Here is a 25261-nt window from a genome sequence, read left to right as displayed (position 1 = left end):
TCAAAGAGGCATTAATCATATGCAATTTTAAATGTAAGCCCCCTCTGGAAGTTTTACCTACAGCCTCTTTTGGAAACTACAACCATTTAAATATAAACTGAAACAGATCCATCTACAGATCACAACCAGAAGACAGACATTACAGTTCTTAGTTAAAAATCAAAAGTCAATTCAGTCAATGCCTGTGTTGCAATTGCTGCTTCTGGGAAAAGTGACCTTATGACTGGGAACCATGCAGCTTTTATTTTTTTATTTTGGAGGAGCGACAGCTACTAAGCACTGCTGTTTGAATATAGAGTCATATGATCAAAAAAGTTAATTGCCACCATCCAGCAAAGGATCTGGTTTTAGCCCAGCAGCAGTAGCTGAGTGTAGGTTCTTAGCCTGCTTTACCAGTAAAGTACAATACACTAGCTTGAACCAAGAAACATATCATTTCAACTGATATAAACCCAAACTGTTTAGTTTTTGTTGAAGAAAAAAACCCTCAATTTTTACTATTTTGTTTTAATTCAAACATTTCCCCCATCTATTCCTCTTCCCATACTGTCAATTACTAATTTTCCAGCTCTGTTGAGAAGCTGAAAAAAAACCCAGTTTCTCCACAAGAAGAAGCTAAACCATATGCCATCCCATCAGAATGATCAGCAGAGGTTCCTGGATCTTCTTGTATTTCCTCCCACATGACTTCTCAAGGGGTTTTTTTTTTGGTTTGGTTTTGTAATTAGGAAATGGGCTGTAGGCTTTTTATTTTTTGTCCACTATAGACTGTTCTATGCAGACAGCAGCAATTTCATGAAACCAAGAGAATAATTAAAGAAGAATGTTTGTTAAGTGTGTTTCCTTCATTCCACAGTCACGTAAGGCACAGTCTTAAAAAAGAACAAAGTAGACAAGGTACCTTTCTGAAATGAGTCAAGATGTATCTGATTGGTAAGAGCACATTTGTCTTTCAACACAACACCTACTTTAGATGTCACAGAGATGTCTTTGTGATTGCACCAAGAACCAGATGCCTATGAGCAGTTCTGGGACTTGTCCAGATCTTGAGAATCTTTCCATTCTTAACTTTGGAAAACAACTCCATTCTTTCTCCTAATTGCGGCTTTGGTCCTTTTCTGATAAAGTATCTACATTGACACTATTACCCTGAAGCTACAAAGAGCATTTTTTTCCACTGTTGTGCATCTTTTAGATGGATTTTTTTAGCTAAGTATGTATGTGAATATGCACATTAACCAAAAAAAAAAAAAGTTTACAAGAAATCAGAGAGATTTCAAGTTTATCTGTGGTACTATAAACAACAGATGTACTTTGGAAGATCAGAAAAATCTTTGAAATACCAAGTTTTTACAATTCTCAGAAGAAAAATAGGACGTGAAAATCCCAAAGAAATAAGATGCTGCTGCCTCACTAGATGCTAGACAAAGGAAATGCCATTACACTAAAAAGCTGAAAAAATAGCCCTGAAGTGGAGGCATGACTTCAATCTTATTCAACTGCTCAGCTTACAGGAAGAAAAAAGATGCTGATATTAGCTGTTGGAAGAGGTGAAGGGAGAAGGAGACAGAAAGTGCAAAAAATCCCACTGTAAAATTTTCCTTTTTCAGTGTAAAAGTTTCAAGGAAAACACCAAGACCTAATCATTAAGAATGGAATAATAGAAATACAACTTTTAAAGTCATGCAGGATGTTACAGAGTAAACTTCTGAAAGGTGATCTTGAAGTAGGTGGTTTCTGCAACAAAAAAAATTATATTTTGTCTGTGATATATGGAAGATGAAATGCTCCAGAAGAGTGCACTTGAGTGTGCATTGTATAATTATACCAGTAATTAAAGGTATACTATTACAGCTAAACTGTGACCTTTTTTATTCTTTTCTTTTTTTCTATAATTGGAGTGCCTGTAAAGGATACAACAGAAGATCTGAAAGTAAGAGCTTGAAATGGTAGACAGCACATCAAATAGAAACCTTTTTTTAATCTTGTAGTTAAGGTCCCCTTCTTCTCCAATCCTGACAATAGACCAGATATTTCAGCCAGAAAAACCCACCACCTTATGAAAGTGACACATAATTCACTTTTGTGCATCTGATCAGTGCATATATTCTAGGCAAAATTCACCAGAAACCTTTGAATTGGAACTATTCAGAATGCTTGATTTCCCAAGGAAGATTAAATACAAACAAGGACAGCTGAATCCAGCCATCAATATGCAGCAAAGGACACATTTCAAAATAATTGGCCTATCCATGTCCAACATTCAGTCCATATCTCAGCAGAAATGCTAAAAAACCCCAAACAACGAAAACCTAAAATCTTAAAATTCTGCTAAATGTTGCAATATATTGGGAATGGTACCAATAATAAATATGCTCAGGAGAAAAAATAATCTCAAGTGAACATGAAATTGTAAATAAAACCAAGTAAACATCCTGAAAAATTCCAATATCCAATGGAAATCCTTCTACAATTTGATGAAATTTGTTGAATGCTAAGATCAAAGGTCCACTTTATAATCTGAAAAATAAAAAATATATACTCATACAACACAGAAACTTGTAAAAACCCCCTTTCTTCCAGAATAGCCTTCAGCATCTGCACCCAGTCTGAAACTACTACCTTCTGTGTTCTGATGACTGAAGGAAACAAAATGGGCATATTTGTTACAGTCAGCTGGGAAACCACACGACTTGGTTAGTTCCAGAGTTCATAAATTTATGTCAGAATAAAAGGAACCGTAAAAGCACAAGTGAACCAATTTAGCCTAAGTGTAAATGGCAGTTTTGTTATTTGGTGTCAAAGTTACCATGAGCACAATGACAACCTGCCATAACACATTTTCATGTTCACTAAAGAACAAGGATTTAGTTGGTTAATATTCCCAGCAATACTCTTTTTCATAATTTACAACAACTAGATGCTGATAGGTTATTTAACATTTATGAAGTTAAGATGTAATCAGAAAAACCCTGATTATCTTTACAAATAAAAAAGTTAAATTATTCCACTTTTTTTCTCTGCGACTTCATTTCACAGCAGGTGCACATTTTGCAATGGGACAAGTCAATCAAACTGAACCTTGTTTTTTTGTGGTCATATTTGGATAACATTTAATGCACAATTCTGTGCAAAACTCTGCAAATTAGGGTTGACGGCTCTGTGTACTTCAAAACTAGGGTAGGTCAAAAATAGAATTTGCAGCACAACATGCTTAGAATTGGGGGGAAAAAAGCTAGTCTGTTTTAAAGACTGGTCACCAAAAATCTGTTTGAAGTCAGTTGCTGAAAAATTGTTTAATATGATGTAAAACCCAATCACAATTAAAGCAAAATACTTGAACTGTTTCACTTATAGTAAACAAAATAAGAGTGTCACATCTTGTATTTAAAAACAAGTAAGAGTAAAGTTGTATTTTAATATTTAACTTCACAAAATAAAACAATCTATTTGGCTTCCTGAGATTAAGTATTTACATTAAGCTTCAAATATCCATATATCTCATTCTGGTTGTATCAAGTATTCCCAACAAGACTCTGAAGACAGTAACAGCTGGAGATGCTGCCTGCCTTCAAGATGCAGAACTTTGGACACTGAGCTTGAAAAGCTTGTCCTACAGTGATGTGGAGCAAACAATAATTTACATGAGAAAACAAAAATGAGGAAATGTAACATTGGCTTAGCAAAAGTCAGAACAATTTGTTAGGCCACCAATAAAGGAGAAACCAGGTTAGCTGGGGAAGCTAAGAGACAAAGCTAGGAGACAAATAAATGTCATTCAAATACCAAATTTGATCTCAAGAATAAAGTAGGAATCCAGTCATGTTACACATCTTTCATTCTAATTGCTAAGCAAACCCAGAGGTGGATGAAGTAGACTGTTACAACATGATGAAAGAAGACATTTTAATCCAGATGATCATTAACATATGAAGCAAGTAACTCAGCAGCAGAGGACAGGATCCTCTTTTGAGTATGTTCAGCTTTCATGGTATCACCAGCAGCAACTGAAGATATCTAGAAGAATCAGGGCCCCAGTGAGGACCAGTGGGGTTGTCAATGAGTTGAAATGCATGATGGCTACCTGCCTACCTATCAATAACATTTATGGATATGCCTCGGGAGAATTATGTGGTGGGTTTTTTTCCATTCAGCTTTTCTGCTGCTATCCATGGCACTAATAGTTGTTCCATAATAATTGTAACATATCCTTCTGTACCGTATCAGTGAAATGTACCGTACCTTTGAGGTCTGTGCACTGAGGCAATACAACACAAGATAATGGGATACCTATTTCAGAAAATAAAGTCCTATTTTCCATAGTGACTGAGGTGTGTCAAATATTTTTTCTGAATCCATCACTTTAACCACTACTCGGCCACATTGCTATTTAGCTAAGTCAGGAGTATTGAAATGCTACATATCTATAAAGTCATAAGATTTAGATACATTACAGATGTTGAAACATTAAAATTAAAGCCATCCAAAAGGAAAGCCTGTGTAATATGATGTCTTAATTAATCCTGAGGGTGATTATTTGACCCAAATTTATTACAGCCGATAAGATAGAATGCCAAAGCATCCCTGATATCCACAGACAAGAAGACACTATGACCAACTACCCTCTCATCAAAACTTGGTTAATAAAAAGCACTTTTTTTCATGGACACTATACCAATTAAAACAACTGTCTCGTCCAAGAGTGACTGCCAAGCCTGACAATCCTTATAACAAACGCTGCATTCTGGGTTTATAAGAGAAACCTCTATTATCTCAATATAGCCTATTGTGAAACAAGGATTTATACACAGAAAAAAATAGATCAGAAAAAAAAAAAGTTACTCCATGAACAATGACATAAATAAGGATAAAAAGTTGTAGACTCTTTAGGCTAATCCTACCAAGCTGGCATCTGCATGCATAGGACCTGTTAATGGGATGTATGCCATTCCAGAAGATCAGAACCCCCAAAACAAACCTCCACCTGCATCCCCGACAGTCTTCCTCTTGGGAAAAAAAACACGAGGAGCACAAAGGTCTCAGAATAAGCATGAAGCAGGATTATGAAGGGGTCAAGAATTAAGTTCCTAGCTTCTGCATATACCTATGCTTCTGCATGCAGGGTTTCTTTTAGTAGCATTAGTAGCATTTAGTAACATTTCTCTGCTGTTAGTACTCCCCATTCCTGTAAGATCAGCTAGTGGCCCTGAGGTGCTATAATAAAAGGAACAGCAAGTTTTGCTTTCCTGCCTACCTAACAGGGGCACTGTATGAAAAACAATCCTTTATTCATACTTAAAAACTTAAATAATTGTCCCCACAACGAGAAGGCAGAGAGGAAGTGACTGAGTCACCACATACGCATGAAAGTGAGATGAGTGTTCAAGGTGCATCCCAGTACCCAGGAAGAAGGACATGTGCCTTCCCCTGACTGAGGAGAATGATTCCTACAGCCATGTGAATACATCAACCCTGCATCCTCTACAGAGCCATAATGTCCAGCCTCCTCCTCATCCCTCTGATCGTGTGGTTTCAGGAATACATGAACCTTTGTATGCACAATCTTAACTGCAACATAACCAAAGGTACTACACAGAACCTGATTCTCCTTGCAGGCTTGTAACCTATTGCAAGTAACAGGAATTTGAGCAGCTGGAAAAGAAAAGGTCTAGAACAACAAGGACGAGCTTTTCTGGGAAACTCTTCACAAGCCTACACTATTCCAGTATATTCTTGTGTTTTAAATCTATTTGTAATGTTGCTGAATATTTTGTACCTTAAATTATATTTATTATAAAAACTATAACATAGCATGAGTCACTTTCCAATAAAACCAACTGTAGATTATATGCCATTCGAATTCACCTGCCTTCTGCTGGGTTCTAAATCCTTTCAGGCAGTAAGGGGAAAAGTTTAATTTAAGATTTTAATCTTTTTCATATATTATAGCATTTCTATAATGGATTTTGTGCTTCTGAAAACTAAAAGATTGACAGCTCAGGGTATTATAGATTTATTAATCATTGCTTAAATGGGTAGGGTGAACGCTGCTAAGCACTGCCACAGTACTTGCGATCCCAGCCTTGAAGGCAAAATACTTTTTCTAGGTGACTTTATTTTTAATGCCGATTGACTCTACTGTGACTGCTATGCAAGGAAAGAACATTCTAAATAATTAGGAAGAGGAGACATCAAAAAATTCCCTGAGTTCATTGATAAAACACATATTGCTGTTATTGCAATATGCAAACATCTGAAGTTTCTAAACAAATTGACCTTATTTTAACTGAAAAAAACAATACCTAGAAACTGGCAAACACCTTGCTGGAGATGAACTACACTAGACAGAAAATTGTTCATGTACAGTGCTCTCATCGTCCCACAATAACTACAGCATATCATCTTTATAACATCAGTAAAGTACACCAATCACTTAAGTTACAATCTATATTAATGAAACAGAGCGCAGTCTCTCATATAAAAAGATGCTATTATTCAATTATTCCTTCTTAGCCTACCTCTGTAGCAGGCCAAGGCAACCTGGTGATGTTCAGGAGAAGTGTAACAAGAGGAAAAATATTTCTAGGCCTTTGCTGACCTACCCTCCTGCAAGGTAACATGTCCATATAACACTATGGTGCTCTGGCGAATGAAATTTACTCAATCAGGTCAAAGCTAGCACAGGATCTGTATTGTCACACTCTTACATCTTTTGTTAAAGGAGCTCAACACTGTATACATGCAGGACAACAGGACATTGTAATTGCCAGGATAGCTATCAAGACATCATCAACCCAAAAGGCTGGCAGGTTTCCCTGTCAATAACGCAGGTTAGTCTGAACAGAAGGGAAAACTTATTTTCAGTGTGACTGGGTTTTTTTCCATAATACTTGCACTCAATAATAGTTTATAAGATCAAATTAACATACGGATTTTTGATCAGCTAATCCTCACAATACCCATGTCAAGTATATAGGTCAATATTATTAAAATAATATGTCTCTAGGAAATGGCAGCTTTAGATACTGGTTATTTAAATTGCACAAACACTAAAACCAAATATGAAGAATACAAATATCAGAATGATTCAGCTGCCTGCCTGAATATACTAATTTTTCCATCCTTTCATTTTGCTACGAAGTACTACATAGAAATACATTTTTACCTGGCACATCCCAAGCTAGAAATATAGAATATGCATCAATTACTGTGACATTATATGGGACATGAATTTTCTCTGGTGTTCCTACTGGTGTTTGTATAACATATTTATCACTAGTGTTGCTGCCGCCCCAAGTGCTGGCTTCCAGCTGGTAAACATATCTGCGCAAACACAAAAAGATCAGTAGACACTATGGTTAGAAGCTTTAGGCATATCAGTAATAGAACATTTCCATTTCCACCAATTTAAAGTGAATAGACTATACAAAGGGTATTACAAACACTGCATTAGTGAAGATTTTCACCTTTAAGTTTTCTTAATGTGAGAGAAGTAACTCTTTACTTATCATAATAATAATTTTAATACTAGAATTCACATTGACTCAGAAAGTGTCAAAACCAATTTCAGAATGGCCTCTATAAAAATATCAGTAGCTGCTACTTTTCAGCCAGTATGTTCAATATGCACAGAAACATTATAAACCATGTGCAGTGCTGTCTGCTATATAAAGACTTGAATTTTTCTAAGTATATTCCATGAGGGGAAAAAAAAACCCCGAACAACCAATGAGCCAACAACAACAAGCCAAGGGGGAAGAAAAAAAAAAGGCTCCCCCTCTTTGAATTAGAATGGCCTATTCTCAAAAAAGTAAAAAAAGAGAAGTCCTTTGATAAAGGCTTTCCAATATTTGGAAGCCTCCTAGAAGTGCTCTACCAATTTTTCAGTAATTAAGTAATACTGTAAGACATTTTTCTTTTATTAAAAGAGTAACTTACATTTTGTACGTTTCACAAACACACATACATATACTATAAACACCTTTCACATATTACCAGGGATTTTTAACATGCCTTACCTACTGTTAGGCTGCAGGTTAACATCTGTGAAATTCAGGTCTGTACTGCCACCCAGGAAAATCTGTTCTCCATCACGAAATAATCGATACTGAGTAATGAGTCCATTGGGTTTCTTAGGTTCACTCCAGTAGATTTCCACTTCCGTTGAGCTGACTGTGATATGATGAGGTTTTGGCCATACCCCTATTAACACCACGATTACACTATTTTAATTTTGTGACACAACTATAAAGGTTTTTTTTTCCTTTCCCACAGTTTGTGCTGTTGCTTTCAGCAATGTAATGAAAGCATAAAACATTGCCAGAGAGAATGACAGAATTTAACACACTTTCTTTATTTATCCTGAATAAAATGCAACCAACTAGACAGGGTACAGATTAATGGAGGACAAGGCCGAAGGCTGCAGCCTTTATAAGCCCAGTTGTCTCTGCATATTCATTTGTGCTTTAAAAAATACACATCTGCTAAGTCTAAACTCACTGACTTAAAGATGAACTTGGGAAAATTGTCACAAAAAGAAAGTAGAAATGCAGTGCCAGACAGTCAGTATAAAAAGTAAGATACAAATACTCCAAGAGAGATGGTTTTTCTTGTGTAAGTTTATATATGATAGCTTGATGGATGATAGTGGAGTTTTGCACCTTGTTAAACCATCAGAAAATACAAGCCCATATGACCATCTCTTTGCAGTTCTATATGAATGTATTCTTCCCTTACCATGAGGAGCAGCTTGTAAAGTTTGACTTGAAAGTGGTTGGCTGGAAGCACACCCAACAGATGTGCATGCAGTAAGCATGAAACTGTAATTAGTATATGGCTGCAGACCTAGAAAGAGCAAACAGAGGTTAGACTGAGATGTTGACATCAGGCATCCCAAGAATTGTATCACTACACAGAAAGTTAGTGGACTTAAAGTAAACTTTTAATAATTTTTGTAAACATAAAATATGAACCATTCTTATTTTACATCTGAATAATACTGAAACGGTGAATTCTTGCTAATTTAGAGATATATCCTCTACCAGTTTAAAAGACCTGACAAAACAATTTGGATTGAATGTATGTCTATGCTGCAATGACTCTATGGATGCCCCTCATATAGACATATCTGAATTAGCTTCAAATCAATTCACTTAGATGGCACTTGCAGTGTAGTAACAAGAGTCCAGATCTAAGCCCAGATTATCATCTGAAAATTTACCCAGTTTCTACAGTGTAGGGTTTTTTTGTTTGGTTTTGGTTTTTTGGTTGTTTTTTGTTTCACTGGATATTTTAAACTATACTTCTGTCTATACAAAACAGTTAAATGAACTGGAAAGCACCTAAACGTTCTTGGCATATCTCCATCACTGGTAACGGCCACAGAATTTCAAAGGTTTCTAACAGATAAGCACCTTAAAGTGTAATCGCTTAGAGTTTTGGACTTGAAAAGCTGAAGAGCCTGTAATGTTTTGATAATTTATTACAAGTATATTTGCAACAATAAGAAAAGATAATAAAATACTCTCTTACTTGAACATGAAATCTTCTACTATATTGCAAACAAGTCCAAAGACTTGTTTCTGCCCCCTTCCCAACTTCTATTTGTTCAACATTTTCCCCCTATTTTTTCCTATTTGTTAGATTTTATTATAAATGCTATAAAGCAGTTAGAAGCAGGACTGACAACCAAGCCCTCCACATTACAAGATATTAATTTTAGTTACTTGTGATTTTTTAAAATCTATTTTTTCAGCTCAAACCTTCTATGCTGGACATCCTTGAATGAGACTAAAAGAGAATATACTGCTTTGACCTTTCCTTGGAAATTTTCAAACATCCTTGTGCTGTGTGTCAACGACTTCAGATTTGACATCAAGTTGCCTGCAGCTTAAGAATTTGACTTTAGGACTCCTCATAAAATTGTACCCAAAATTTGGCTAAGATACTAAGCTTTTAAAATAGCCATTTCTGTACACCCATTAAAGGATTCTTACAGTTAAATTGTTAAAGATGCAGACCTCTGTGAGAGTATCTTGAACACCTCAGAGCTCAGCTTTAACTGCTGATCAGACTGCCTCACAGAGCATGCTCCAGTCCAGGTTACAGGGTCTTTGCTAAACTACTCTTTGGGGTATTTCTCAAAGTTGATCTTAAAAATGATATTACTGGGCACAGACACTGAAAACCTCTCTCTCACATGTTTTCAAGGACCCTCTTGTTAACACCTCATAATATATTAAAAAAAAGTTTCTGAGTGCAAAGGGGACAAACAGTGCAACAAGAAGCAGGAAATTATACACAAAACCTCTGAAAATATTAAGATTGCAAAACTGAACACTCATAAACTAGGAAATCCCAGTGTTAGGACACTGTATGATACGAATTGACCTCCTAAAATTCCCTCCAACTGTGGTCTCTGGCGTGCCTAATTGTATGTAATCTGAGACTTTTTTGTAGTGTCTACCCCTGGAGCATACAGTTGCTTTACTAACACCAACCAGCTGAGCATTGAAATGGCTTAATACAGTACAGGAAGAATAATAAAAACAAAACAAAAAAAACCCCAAAAGATTTCTCTCTCTCAGAAACAGGAGGCTGACTCAAAGAGACTGGGAGAAACAAAAACATCCCTGGACCTGCCAGAAGGCCATTTGGGATGTCTGGGACCTGGCTGTCAGAGCACCTGGTGTTATGCAAAACTTTATGTATCTGGGCACAACTGGTACCTTCAGCTTGCAGCTCCAAGAGCTCAGGAAATTCAGGTCCCAGGTCTCAGGCAGGGTGTCCAGAAAATGAAGAAGACATGGTTGTGACAAGCTGTGAAAGCTCGAGATGTGCCTTCCTCAGTACAACAGTCTGAACAGGTATAAATGCCCTCGGTGACAGAAGCCAACTGCCTTGATCCAGACACAGTCTCTCCTCCGTGCCACCCCACGCTTCATTCCCTGTAGCTCTCTAATCCGGCAGCCCACAGGATTCAAGAGACCTGCCAGGGCCTGTCCCGCCGCCCCAGCTGGGGAGCAGGGCAGGCCGGGGGCAGCCCCAGCCCCAGGACACAGGCCCACAGGTGGGCCCGACTGGGCAGGGCTGGGTGGGAGCTGGAGGCCAGCACAGCTGCCAGCAGGGATTGAGGGCAGCAGGCTGGGCCGAAATGGGGTCCTGGGTCTGTGGGCAGGGCTGGGGGAGGGCCCCAGGGGAGTCTGGCAGCAGCTGAGAGAGAGCTGATGTGGGAGCGCCCTGCAGCAGCTAGGCCGCCCTGTGTGCTGCCGCTTGACCATCCTCCCAGGACACTGCCCCTTCTCCTTTCTTTTGGCAGCCAGTGCCACCAGCTCCTCAGCGATCCACATTTTACCCCTCTGGGTTGGCACTATCCCTGTCGCCTCCCTCGCTGTGCTCCACGTTCACACAAACTTTGGGCTTGCACCTCCTTGACTTCCGCTGAGCAGAAACGAAATTTAGCTCTGGGCAGACGCAGAATTAGGCCCATCTACACCGAGATTCCCAGAAGGAATAAACCTACCAAACATAGCAAAAGCTGAGGCAGCAGTCCTACATACAGGAGCACCCCCCTCCCCCTTTTTTTTTTTTCTCCATTTTATTCCTCCCTGGAAGAGGTACAGCTTGTGGACTGAATGAGGCAGTAACCCTACATACAAATGACTACAGTACTGTGTAATGCAGACTGCTTGTGTGAAAGAGGCTGAATTAGGATTATACAGGTCAATTCATACGTATTGTGCAGGTCAATTTTTAAGTGCGTGGCTTTGTGACCTTAATAACATACTTTTGATGTAGCTCATGTGCCTAATTGTAATTACTTCAAGAACCATGCGATTCTGTAACAAGAAAAAAATATCTGGGCAAGATATTTGTTTATAAACAAATCCTTGCTTATACCCAGTACGAAGATATTTTAATTATAGCGTATTACAAACAGAGAGAAAGAATAAGCAACAATTATGTAGAAAGGTAAAACCCTAAATGGAAGACATGCAGGCTGCTTACAAATTGAACAAGACATGAAGGAGAGAAAATAAAGAGATGACTCAGAGGGACAGCCCTGGCTGTAACCTAATCATGAACTGGAAGAGAAGAAAAATCATCAGAACACTGCCTATAAAAGTAAGAAGGGAGAAGATGACAGTTGCAGACTAGAGAGAGGCAAAGGCATGGAGGAAAGCCAAGTATTTAACATTTCAGGATAGAAAAGATTACTGTGGCAACAAATTACTTGAATTCCCCTAAAGGGAGTCATGTTCACTTTTAAAGGAAACATGCATAATAAAGCAATACTCATTTACAACTACACTTTAAAGAGAAAAATGAGCATTAAAAAAGAGCACATGGTTTCACTAAATTTATTGGTGAAATTCTGATAGCTGAAACCTCTAGTCATATATGGAGCAGTCACAGCAGATTTTTACCTAGATTATTAAAGCTTTGCATTAAACCCCTTGTCTTATGCATGCTTTGGAAAGCTCTGTGCAAATCTATGTATGTGATTAATAAAATAAAAATAACAAGTAAGATAATCTTGAAACATAAACAGCATTTTGCTTTTCCAATTTCTCTACTTGATTGTTCACTAGGGGATACTTCTCTCCTTTTCTTTTTTGGTCTATTATTGTGGGGGAGGTTTAATTCTTTCTTTCTTTTTTTTTTTTTTTTTAAACTTAGCAATCTATTTTGTTATTGCAGCATTTGTCATTAGCCAAAAGGCTGTGAAACACTGTTTTTTAAGAATGCATTGTTCTGTTAGCCAAATCAATTCCTTCTGATACTCTTTGTCTCCATTTGTGGGTATGGCTCCGGCAAGGTCATTAATTAGATCCCAGGATAACGCTTCTGGGCCCCGCCATGGGAATTTTACTCAGAAGGATGTCAGATTGCTGACCACAGCTTCACACAACCCCTCCACCCCCAAGAGTTTCCTTTAGATAAATATTAGTAATGATTTGGTGCTGCATGGAGATAAGAGTTGACCAGTGACAACATTTCTGTATCTTCTCAGTTTTCACTACCCTGAAATGGAGAATATGTTCAGATGAAAGAATTTCAAAACATTCAGTCATAAAGTATTTCTTAATATTGTTTCTTTTACTGAAATAAACATCAATGGTCCTTCTTGGCTTTTACCTAAAGATGATTGATCCCACAAATTCTTGATAAAGCCTCTTATGTGGGATATTTTTTTTAGTGTATTGAGAAGAGGGAGTTGAGAAGAATCTTTGCTATAAACCCACCTGCTGCTGCTGAAGAGGGCACTCTTAGCTTTCTTTTACAATTCACCTAATTATTTTCTTCAGTCTTACCCTCTGCCTGGCCCCCACTGCAAAGCATTAGCAGGCCCATTTGTAAAGTAGTAGTAACACAAAGTGAAACAATGCCATAACTGTCATCCAAATTGTTCTGTACAGGGTAGTGGAAGTGTTCAGTAATAAATGATATAAAAAGGTCTTTTATTGACAAGCTGCCATGTGCTGTTTGCATTAGAGAATATGAGAAGATGATGGCTGCTGCCCCTAGGTCCCAGTGGCATTCAACTCAGTGAGATAGCAGAAAATGCTTCAGTTTGCTTAAAGCATTGATAACACCTCTAAATAATTAACTGAGGACTTCCTGTCTTCAATTACTTAATGCTTTTTTTAACATCTTGAGAGGATTATAAGCAATTTATGGATTTCACGTGATGAGCACATTCACCACTATTCCCACAAAGCATTTGTGGGATCATGTTTCCAAAGCTTTGATGTAATTAAAAATAAGCAGCAAGACAATGGTGCAGTGGCAAGGTGCTAGCCTTCTCGTCTGTTATTTCCAAGACCCTAGATTCAAAGTCTCAAGAAATACTAATGCTACAGCTTCATTAATGTTCAACTGTTGCTCAGGGAAAAGAGGACAGTTTTGGGAAGAAAAAAAAAAAGAAGAAAAAGGAAGATGAGAAATTCAAAACATACATCCACAGGGAATAAGACAACAGTTCAAATATTTGAGATTATGTATGAAATAAATTTGATTGTTTTATGTTATTCTTTTAATTTAGAAAGCAATAATTATCCACATTGCTAAATCACTGCCATGAATTCCACATTATTATCCAATGAAGCTCCTGCAGAAAACAGCACAAGATTTGATTATGACTGTCAGGAGGAACGATCACTTATTTCACTCCTGGCTTAACATGGCAGCATTGGACAGTGGCTTAGCAGAACAGGCACACAAAAGGAAAAAAGATCCTTGTTTCTCATGAGGTAATTTCATTTCCTCTCTCTTCCAACTGGTAAGAAAAAATGTATTCTTTGCATTAAAATCTCAGTTACTCTGGAGGTATAACTGGAAGTGGGAGCACGAGAACTATTTTTCAATGGGTTTGATAAATCATTCCTTGTTGGTAGGTGTTCTTTACAGTATAAACTTACAACAGCAATTCTAAAACATGTACCATCAACTGGCATACTCTAGTTAATATCTCATGTGCAGAAGCACTGAATATGGGGACAGGCATAATACACAGTTGATGAATTTCACACTTGAGCATGATATTGTCAGAGGGACAGCAATCCCTTACTCCTGAGTGACTACAGCAAGGACAAACTCTTTTAAAGCACTAAGGGATCCACTCTGACTCAGGACTCATGCTTTGAGGGGTGGCTGAGAGTGCCATACGTGCTGTATAGGTTTTATGTGCTCTAAATGAACTTCTACTCTTTGGGTGGCTATCATATGGTATGTATAGCATATGAATCTCTATGTTTCCTACTTGGGTGGGGGAAAAAAATGAAAAATTAATGTGTTTATGAATTCCTAAAAATCATAGATACAAGAATTTGATGAGCAACCTGAGGTCAAGCAGTGGAAAGAGATATCCCAGAATGCTTATGTTCCTGGTTTGTGTTCAACAGAAACATTTCTAAGAATAATTTTGCTTCAGTGTAACTTTCAAATATAACTAAAAATTGAGTATGTCAAAATAATACATTTGAGGTCTGAGTCAAACTTTCCCCCAAAATCCCTTGACTAAAGCTCCTTTCGGATACACACATACACTACTGAAATTTCACCAAGTATTTCGAACATAGCTATAAGCAATATATAAGATTATAAACAGAATCCAGGATCTTTCCCTTTCTGTCTTCCTTTCGTTTTTATTATCTCAGGCATAAAGAACTGGATCTTTCTTGCTCCTACACTGGTACACATTCACAGCAGTATTAGTGACTTCAACTGCATTACTGCACGTTAATGACAGTAAAAGAGAGAGTTGAATCTGTGTGACGGAATGGAAAGCCTACGCAGAATATCTGAGACCTTGAGCACACCACAAAGCATGCATCTTGAATCTAGCTGGATAGATTTATTTTAAAATTTTGAAATTAAATCTATTAATATTTTAACAAACAGCAGCCAGAATTGAAAGAACTGAAAAAAAAAAAAAAATTAAGATATGTAAAGTCATGATAAAGCACTCTAAACTCTGCACAGTACTGGGGATTTAAAAGTTACTGTCAAGTAGCATTTTTAATATGTTAATACTGTCTTATATCTTAAGGACGAGACATTAGCCTGTCAGAGAGCTCTGTCTCCTTACCTGATAGTGTGTGCTGCATTCTGCTTGCAACATCAGTGTATACAAGTCCTTTCCCTACTTGAGTGATCTGGTACTCTCTGATGATACCATTTGGTTTCTTGGGTGCAATCCAGCTTAAATGTAACGCTGTTGAGTTCAAAGCACTGACGTCTGGTGGCTGAACACTCTCTGGGATTCCTTGGACAGTGACTGCAACTACCTGAAGACATATGAATTAAACAGCAATTTAATGTAATAGTACACTAGATACCATGATCAATGAGAATGTCACTTTTGTTTTAAAATGTTGTTTGGGCTGGCATATCATTACCAAGGGCCTGGAGAACTAGTTACTTTTTTCCTCCTTTTTCACAATGAAATCTGACCTTGAATACATTACATAAGTCTATGTCTACAATTTATCACAACAGGTTCGCCACGTTTTAGCTGCAGTGTATAGCACAGGGTGAAACAACAAAAACTGTATTGCTTGAAAACTCTTGATAACTCTCTTCCATATGGTTTGTCAGTGTCTCTGCATTTTAACTGCCTGATTTCATATATTTTAAGCAGCAGTAAACATGGGGCTAAGCCTCCATATATCCCATGCAATCTGAACTCTATTGTAGTTATTTGCAACTCCATATTTTTGTAAGGAAACCAAAAATTTTGAAAGATAGATTAACTTTGCACTTGTTAAACTCTTTCTACAAAAAAAAGGAAGAAAAAGGAAAAAGCTAATTTTCTATTGACACATCTCTACCATCTCCTACAGAGGCATTTCCAAATTACACTGGTTTAATAAGTGAGTCAGACCTTTCTCTCTTTGAGAATCACTTTTCTTTTTCTGTTATTACCACCATAAAGTATTTATATTATGCTGTAAATATAAAATGTGCCCTCCATAATATATTGTCTTAGTGCATTTGGTGGAATCAGTCCCTACTCGCAGACTTCAGTGTTTGCAACAGTAAACTCCTTAATTACTGGCACGTGAAGTAAGCAGGATTTATTAGTTCAGGCCAATGGTTGCAGCAACTCTGCCCACATAGCTTCCAGACCACAAGGTAGAGGTGTGTGCAGGTAGAGGACTATGTGCCTATCTCCATCCCTTTGCATTAGTGTTTCTTTTCTTATACTTTTGGTTGAGATTTCCACCCATAAGAAAAACATTTAAAAACCTGGAAAAAAAAAATCAACTTTTTAATCCCATAGATATTATAATTACAAAGCACAGTCATTATTCCCCACTTCTGCCCCATAGACCTTACACTCACATTCCTAGAAATTAATTTTCATAGAGGCAAGAATATTATAATGAAAAAAAACTTAAATAGTTTTTCCAAATTATGAATAAGGCAGGTACTTTGCAGAATAGAAACTAGAGCTAGTTAAATAGTAATACTGGTGAAAGGCATCCGTGATTCAAAGTGATACAAAAGGAAATGAAGCAGGGACAAAGGGAGGGAAGAGATTCTGTTTGCTTAAAACTGAAGCAGAGGCAGGTTGTACACAAAGGAAGTGTAAAGCCTGAAGCAGGTGCAGACATGGAAAACCAGTGAAGGGTAATATACTAAAAGGAGGCTCAGAGTAAGAAGGTTGTTGAACAAATTGATAGACTAGAGCTAAAGCAGATAAACTAAGAAATACCAAGGAAGAAGAGGCTATAGACCTCCTAGTAAGAAGCAAAGATTTAATTTCAAAGCTTAGAGAAAGTGCATTTTAATATTCCTTACTCTATTCTATCATGTATAGCTTTGTCTTTAACAAACGTCAGTTCCTACAGTGCAATTTCAGCTTTGCCAAGACTGAGATACTGCTTTCTTCTGCTGCTTGCTCGTATCAACCTTAGGTTCCAAATAATCACCTGTCAGTAGTTGAATCTAAATAAGATTATTGATGTTTTTCATTTACTCAGTCAATAATCAGCATGTTTTCAAATTACACCTTTCCAAAAGCATTTTAATGTTACCACACTGGCTGATAAAATTCTGGCACCAGTTCCATAAAGACCAATTCACTAACCTTGCTGCTGTCTGTGCAACCAACAACAGTGCAGGCTCGCAGCTGGTATGAATATTCTTGGTATGGCTGGACACCACTTGTGTCCGTGAAGCTCATTTCTGTTCCTCTAAAACGCTCAATTCCATTTCGGAGAATGATATAGTGAATAATAAGACCTATTGCAGAAAGAAAGTTTTCCCTTTTGTTAGCTGAGAAATCCTGTGTGATGGTATACTATAATAATCTACTCTGCACATCAAAAATATTAAACGAAACCTCTAGGTGAACACCGCAACAGACAATCATCCTGTTTAAATGCCTAATGTCAATTACCAGCTACTGTCCTCAACCTCTACATCAACATCGCAGTATTTCTCATTTTTTAAGAGAGCTATTCCAAGTTTTCTCACTGTTTGAAAATCGTAAGCAAGATATCCTGAAAGAAACATGAGTATCACCCCCCCACACCCCGCGAATCCCCAAATATTTTGTAACATGATTGTAATTATCTTATTTGCCAATTACTATTACAACTGTTCTCAAAAGAGGCTTCTGGGCACTTCTTAGAGACGTACTAAACTGTCTTCTGTGAAGTTAGACTCTACTCTTACTTGCAATGAAAATTATCTCAGCCTAAAGCAAATTATTCTTGTAGAGTTTAGGAATACATGTATTTCAGACCCAGTGATTAAGAAATGTTTTGTGATTTTAGAACACTGTTAGTTGAATGATACAACATACTGTTTTTTTAACATATATCAATACCATTTGGTTGAAGTGGTTCCTCCCAGTTTAGAAGTATCATGTCTTCCCGATTATCCACTTTGGCCCATTTTGGTGGACTTACACCCTGTGGCACATCTTGCTTAGTGACAGCTCTGCTAATTTCACTGAAGCCTCTTCCATAGCTATTCCAAGCAGCCACTCTATACTCATATGTGATAAAAGGTTCCAGGTTCTGGTCTAGAAAAAGAAAGTTACATACGGATCAACTCAGTCTTATCAAAATACAGAATAACTTATTCTTTTCTGTGCCTATGGGACTACTTCTGTGTTTAAAGACAGATAGATATGGAAGTTGTTCCTTTAGTCAGTGTCATTTTCTGATATAGCATTATTTCTATCAACTTTTGTGAAAGCAGGTTTAGACCTTATGTATTCACTGAACTTTTTGCTTCTCATTTCATTTCCCTGAAGATACTGTCCTGATTCACAGATTAATTCTTAAAGAATGATACTTCGCTACAATTGCTTCACATTTAATTAGAATATTTGATAGCATTCAGGACATCTTTTTCTCCAGAGTGAATTAAATACACTAGCAAATCACCAATCTGATATGCCACTTTTCCTTACCTGTAAATGAATACTGGTTTGGACTTCCTGTGTAGACACTCTCCTCTTCAGCTGGACACACACCTTCCTTTATCTCCCTTTCTGTAGCACTCTGTGAACCTTTTACCCATGCACAAATATTCTCCCTAGGATCAAAGTCGCATTTTCCACAATGTGCTGTTGCCTCCATAGATAAAGGGCAAAGGATATTAGCCTTGCATTCTTCCTTTACCTAAGGAATACACATACAATTTTAATACATTTATTGCATCTTCCTTTCTTTACAAATGCTTCCATTAGTATTTCTCTGTCTTTATGCAACATACAAATCAAGCAGCCACATGGAGTACGTTGATATTTCTAGCATATGGGAGACCCTTGCAGCCTTTGGCCTGTCTACTGTCTTTGGTCATTAATGCTTTTATAATCCTTTCTACAAGAAACACTTTTTTTTTTTTTTTTAGGGTCCTTGCATGAAAACATCACAAATTTTAACCACTGGAAGCCCAAATGGCTGGGTTTGTTGAAAGTAGAAGAGTCTATAATCAAATGAGAACAGGATTTTATCTGAGAATTTGAACATTCTGCTCCTGCAAAGCCCAATATCCCGTGGCAAATCAGTAGCAAATTCCCAGCCCCTCACACAGCTTGGCAAGTACACAAGAGGGCTCTCTGCAATTCCTTGGCAGCTGTCAAGGCTGAGAACTCTTATCCATGGGCGATATAAATTGTGTCCTCTACCACATCACTCCTAAACAGCAGTTTTGCTGCAATAAGAGGACCTCTGCAAACGTTGATGCAGATATAAGATTTAACCCATAAAGAACAATTCACAGAAATAGAAATATACACTGAACATCTGCAAGTTTCCATTAAAATTCATGAAATAATATTTTTGCCAAACCATAAGCTAGAGAGCAGTAATTCTCATAAAATATAGGTTGTTGCAGGAAGAAATATACTGCAATATTTGCTACAAATATTTCTGCCCATTAGGCTACAAGCTTTAGAAGGAAAAGCGAACAGATTATATCTAATGCTTCCTTAATTCACCTATTGAAATTAATTTGTTAGCTGATTATGAACTTCAGCTAATTTAATTTTCCAAACTTTCACAAAAATTATGTTGTGATAGATATCAATATAAGATGTAGGATATAGATGGATTGGATTCACATATAAAGTAGCCCCAGAATATATCTCAGAATATCAGTCGTTTTAATGTTAGTAAATCTATACATATCAGAAAGCCAGCACTGCTATCTCTTTTCTACTGCAAGTAAGCGAAATACAAAGTGCTTCCTTTGTTTATGCATTATACCTAAGGCATGGATCTAGCATGTTATCTACCAGAATGCATTAACCTGTTCTCAGCCATTTTTTGCCTTGCATGAACTACTAATACAATGCATTGAGAAACTGTAGCTGACTCATCACAACACTTGGATTTTCTCTAGGAGAAAATTATTCAGTCTGAAAATGAAATGACATTAAAACCTTGACATGAAAAGGAGAGGACGGAAAAAATATTTGTGTATTATCTTAGCAGATGAACGAAAAGTATACAGGAACACCTCTATGCGGCAGGATGGGCTCTGTTTTTCTTTTTACTTTAGTGATAAATTCCACAATATCTACATGATTTCCATATTGTAGATTTCACAATATCCAACCCTCTTTCTTTCTCTGCCACCCACTTTTTCCCTCTCTTTCTAAATATAAATAAATAGAAATATAAATTTATATTTATATAAAAGAATATACAGATATATAAACAGGGTTTCCATCCTTTGAAAGTTCATTTTCTTAAATAAAAATTGTAATAACAGTTGACAATATTTTTACAGCTTACGTATAACACCAAGATGTTAATTCTTGAAGATTTCTGTTGAATTCAACTGGAGTCGCAAGGCTACAGCTTTGAAAGTTTGGCCAAATTGTCTCATGCTGATACCTATAGTCACTGGCCACTCTTAGAAAAGACAGAATTAGACTTCATGGTGCTTTGTTTACTCTTACATTAAAACAGAGTAAAAAAAACCCCAGTATAACTCATGAGGCACGAAAGGCACCCAAAATATAATACCCTCATCGTTGCTAAAAGTTATACAGAGACCTATCCTAGTACTGCCGAAACTTATGCCAAAATTGCCACTGGTTTTCTACAGCATCAGGATTGAGTCCATCAAGAAAATATAAATTGCTGGGTTTTGGGGTTTTTTTTTTAGGAGGTTGGGGAATCTATGTTATACTGCCTGTCCAAATTGAAATGTAATAGCATTTTTATACTTCAGAACTGGCCACTTTAATTTCAATTTCCACTTAAAGAACATCAGGAACTGTGGTCACAGAACGGAAGCTGGCTATACATGCCAGTCTTGTTAGTGTGCCAGCTTTTAGCCACTGTACTAATCTGAAGTGCTGGGCAACACTTCACAGAGGCAGCTAATCATTATTAATTCCTTTAGAATTCATTGCAATAACATCAATCATAGTGAACACATTCGGTATTAATATGGATGTAACGTGAAAATGAATAATGCACACAGGAGTTTTTATATTCCTATTTTAGAAAAATAGTTATGAACAGTGTATTTCTCTTTCCATCGTCAAATCAGAGCTTTTCTATCAATTACCTTCATCATCATTCCAGCTGAAATCTTGTCAGAGCAAACATATTTCAAAGGATTATATCCAACTCCATTACAGCATTCTTCGCTCATTGGAATAAGTTCAGTCTCACAGCATTTTACTGGCACTTGGTCATTCTTTCTAACATGTGCTAGGAACTCACCACTGGAACCTGAGCAGCATATGGTATCTGACATATTCACATATTCCTGCCCACAACAGAACATCCCTGAAACGAACAAACAAACAAAAAAAATCTGACTATGATATGTAAGTAAATAAATAAATAGATAGATGAAGAAAGGCGAAAGCTCAGAATGCAATATAGCTTGGCATAAAACCATCAGCAGCTGGAATTATGCAGATTTAGCTAAAGTGAGATTAAATTCAAACGTGAGGTGACTGAAGTAAGTGTCCTGACTTCTAGACCTGCTGAAAACAATGAAGAATTAGAGGAAAAAACAGGGATCCCCTACAATCAACTTACACCATTGCTGAACTTTTGTAAGAATCTTTGCTGTGAAATACCATACCAAGGTACTGTGCACAGCAGGTCGAAGACAGACTGTTGATGAAAATTTCCTGTAGAATGTAGAAATTGAGGAAGCTTCTCCATGTACTTTCCAGTCAGGTCTCATTCATCCCCCCTCACATGGGCAGTCTTCCAATAGTGCATCTCAGCATTCCAGAATGTTTCACGTTATGTTTTAAGTGGGGGTTCATACTAGGTATGTAGAACTGAATGGGTGACTTGCCAAATACCCACAGTGAAGCTTTGGTCATCTAATGCAGAGAATTATTCTTTAAGAAGTTAATATCTAAATATAATTTACATTTCTATAGTGGAATTGATAAGTTGCCAAAATTAATTCCACTGTCTTTCTTCTATTTTTAATAATTTTATTTTAAAATGAAAAGCTCATGATAACCAGTGTAATTTTCCATATATTCACATGAATTATTCTGCATCTGTGAAATACCAGTGTTGAACCCCACACCATTTAAAGAAAGGGGTATATTTTAACTCTGAACCAAATGCTACAAACAACTCTATAATTGGCAATGAAATAAATGTTATTACTAATTCAACTAGAAAGTTATCACACAAAAAAGCAAGGCTGTGACATACTGTTACATCTACAAAGTAGTTTGCATTTGACATAATTTCTGTAGTATGTAGGCATTTGACACACATGCAAAAGTGGCCACTTTTCTCACTGCCATTTATTGCAGCAAATCTCTCTTAGGAAGTCATACATAATGAAAATTACTTTTTAAGGGTATGATCCTGCTAAAGCATTCAGAGCATTTCATCCCAAACACTGGAATGACTAAAAATGGTGACGTTACTTGCATACTTTACCTTTTTTCAGGGCTGGTTCCATTCACAGCAATCAAACTGTGGTGTGATCACCAGCTCTCCAAGAGGTAAATATTTCCTCCTGTTCACACCCTTTTCCCAAATTGTCCTAGGATTCTACCAATTTTAAGTAGAGAATTAATGCAGAAAATTACTCAATTCAATACTAATAAGCAACTCAGACAGCCTCCAGGGACTTTTGACAGGCAAACTAAAATTTTGATAATGACCTGTTTTTCTGTTGAAACAAACAAGGCTGTATTCTTTCACTGCGAACCTCATCTTTGTTTAACTGAATTAAATTTTTCAGCCAAGATTTCACTCACATAACAAGAAGTGACTCCCTTTCTAGTTTCTTTGGTAAACCATTACTTCTTTAATTATTATCAACCTTGTTCCAGTGTGATAAATTGCTAATTACTTAATACCCTAATCAGCGTTCATTCTTTGCACAGATAAACTGTGACAGCGCCATTAATTTAAATAGTAATTTCACTTAATGGCCAGAACGGCACACCAGATTTTTATGCAGCATTTTCTGAAGACTGCATCCATCACTGCAATATTCTGACATAAAGATGTCTGACGTGCACTAACTCACTTAGGGAGAGCAGATGTTGCAGAGCAGAGTTTGGTAGTAATTCCCATAGTGCATCACTTCAGCATGAATGAGCTGCAAAGGCAGAGGTAGACAATCTTCTGAAACTGCATTGCATAGCCTCTGACCTTTGCTTAATTTATCACATGTAGCACTTGACTCCTGAACCTTGACACCTCAAATGTACAATTTTAAATATGCTCCAAGAAAAACAAAATAGGACCGTGTAATATTGATGGATTGATTTGCCTTCCAAAAATCACTTTATTCAATTGCTTAAGGATCCAGAAATTCCTATAAACCCTTGCTGAATTCAGCAAAATACCAAAATACAAACTATTTGTTTGTAAATCAGCTGGAATGTGTGTGTCATGCTTTATATATTTATGTTTCATAGGCACATAATGCATTACAGCAAAAAGAAAATCCGTGGGCTGGAAAAGACACTTCCTGCTCACAGTGATTTCTGTCAACAATTATTTCATGTTCATCCCCAGCAACTGAAAAAATTTACAAACATAGCTGAGTGATGAATTACTAATTTAGTAAATCTGCGAAACCAATGCTTTCAAAAGGGAAAAATGAGTATTAAAAGGCTTAGCCTTTGGAGCCAGAATAGAGGATCAACAAAATACAGAGCCAGTGTACATTGCAAACTACTCCAAAAATCCTTGGCTTACATGTGGGTATTGCAACTATTACAGATCAGGAAGCACAACAGTACAAAGCACCATCTTTCATGAGTCTGGGATGTCAGTATAGTGGCATTTTACTAGCTTGCTTTTTTTTTTTTTTTTTAAAAAGAGAAAATCCAAGAGTGGTTTTAGCTGACATTATCCTTTATAGCCAGAAATAGACAACTTTGGATAATCACATTGCAGCAGTGGGGCTCGGGATGGGTGTGTACAACGGCACCACTGCCAGCCTTTGCCAGCAGATGTCTCTATGGTCACCCCACTTGAGGAGGCCAACAAGGGGCGAAAAATAAAACCTAAGAAAATAGAAATTAAAAAAAAAAAAAAAAAAGAGAGTAATGTGAGATGGACAAAACATCTCTTTTTGCAGGACAGACTCTCTGAAAAGGGTATACAATGGCAAATGAAAATGTTGTATGATTCAAGCCCTTAAACCAACATTCAGTGCAAACCTGGGTCTAGATTCTGCAGAAGCACGCTGCTTTCAAACTGGTCATGCAAGAGTAAGGCTGTGCACAAGGCTTGCACTTTTAGGAATCATATTTTTCTTGTATGACTTTTTTCAAGGAACTAAAACTCCCAAACAAAAGCTTTAAATTGTCATAATATTTTTAACTGTGGCATTCATTGCCAACTACAAAACAGAGCTTCAGAAGCATTTCAGCTTTTGCATAAAGCCACCCCTGTTACCTCTTCCCCTTCTAGACAATGAGATCAGCTTTCCAATTACCATATTCTTGCAAAATTCTACTTATCCATTTGCCAATGATAAGTAAATTATGTTTTTAAGTGAGAGTATTTTTTCCATTAGAATCATTATAATAACAGGGATAGGGAGGAGGTAGATTTTTGTGCCTGGCTTGTGCATTTTCATGACATATTTAGCAAGGCTGAATTACTCTAAGAAATTAAGCAAAAACCTACTGAGCATGATGTATACTATGTGATAAGAAACCACAATCTATTCTATGCTTAACGCAAAAGAGTATGATCTCTTTTCAACTATGGCGCTAATTCATCTTTCAAACCTGTATTTGTGTTCAGCTGTATGCTGGCTCACAGCATAAAGT

General features: G+C 37.0%; 1 protein-coding gene across 5 annotated transcripts in view; it reads right to left on the bottom strand.

The window, feature by feature from the left end:
• The window catches only part of USH2A (usherin), a 394137-nt gene that overhangs the window by 61899 nt on the left and 306977 nt on the right, over positions 1-25261 (bottom strand). For all 5 annotated transcript variants that reach the window (XM_069800131.1, XM_069800130.1, XM_069800132.1 and 2 more), the window contains exons 51-58: positions 21544-21767; positions 18929-19139; positions 18338-18535; positions 17594-17748; positions 15590-15788; positions 8737-8844; positions 8019-8202; positions 7166-7323 (exon numbers count right to left, since the gene is read on the bottom strand). In XM_069800131.1, the coding sequence (XP_069656232.1) occupies positions 7166-7323; positions 8019-8202; positions 8737-8844; positions 15590-15788; positions 17594-17748; positions 18338-18535; positions 18929-19139; positions 21544-21767 (1437 nt within the window). The remainder of the gene's footprint in view (positions 1-7165; positions 7324-8018; positions 8203-8736; positions 8845-15589; positions 15789-17593; positions 17749-18337; positions 18536-18928; positions 19140-21543; positions 21768-25261) is intronic.

The sequence above is a fragment of the Haliaeetus albicilla genome, chromosome 13 (assembly GCF_947461875.1).
Source record: "Haliaeetus albicilla chromosome 13, bHalAlb1.1, whole genome shotgun sequence".
Classification (NCBI taxonomy): domain Eukaryota; kingdom Metazoa; phylum Chordata; class Aves; order Accipitriformes; family Accipitridae; genus Haliaeetus; species Haliaeetus albicilla.
Note: the sequence above shows the minus strand (reverse complement) of the source record. Positions and strands in the feature narration are given on the sequence as shown.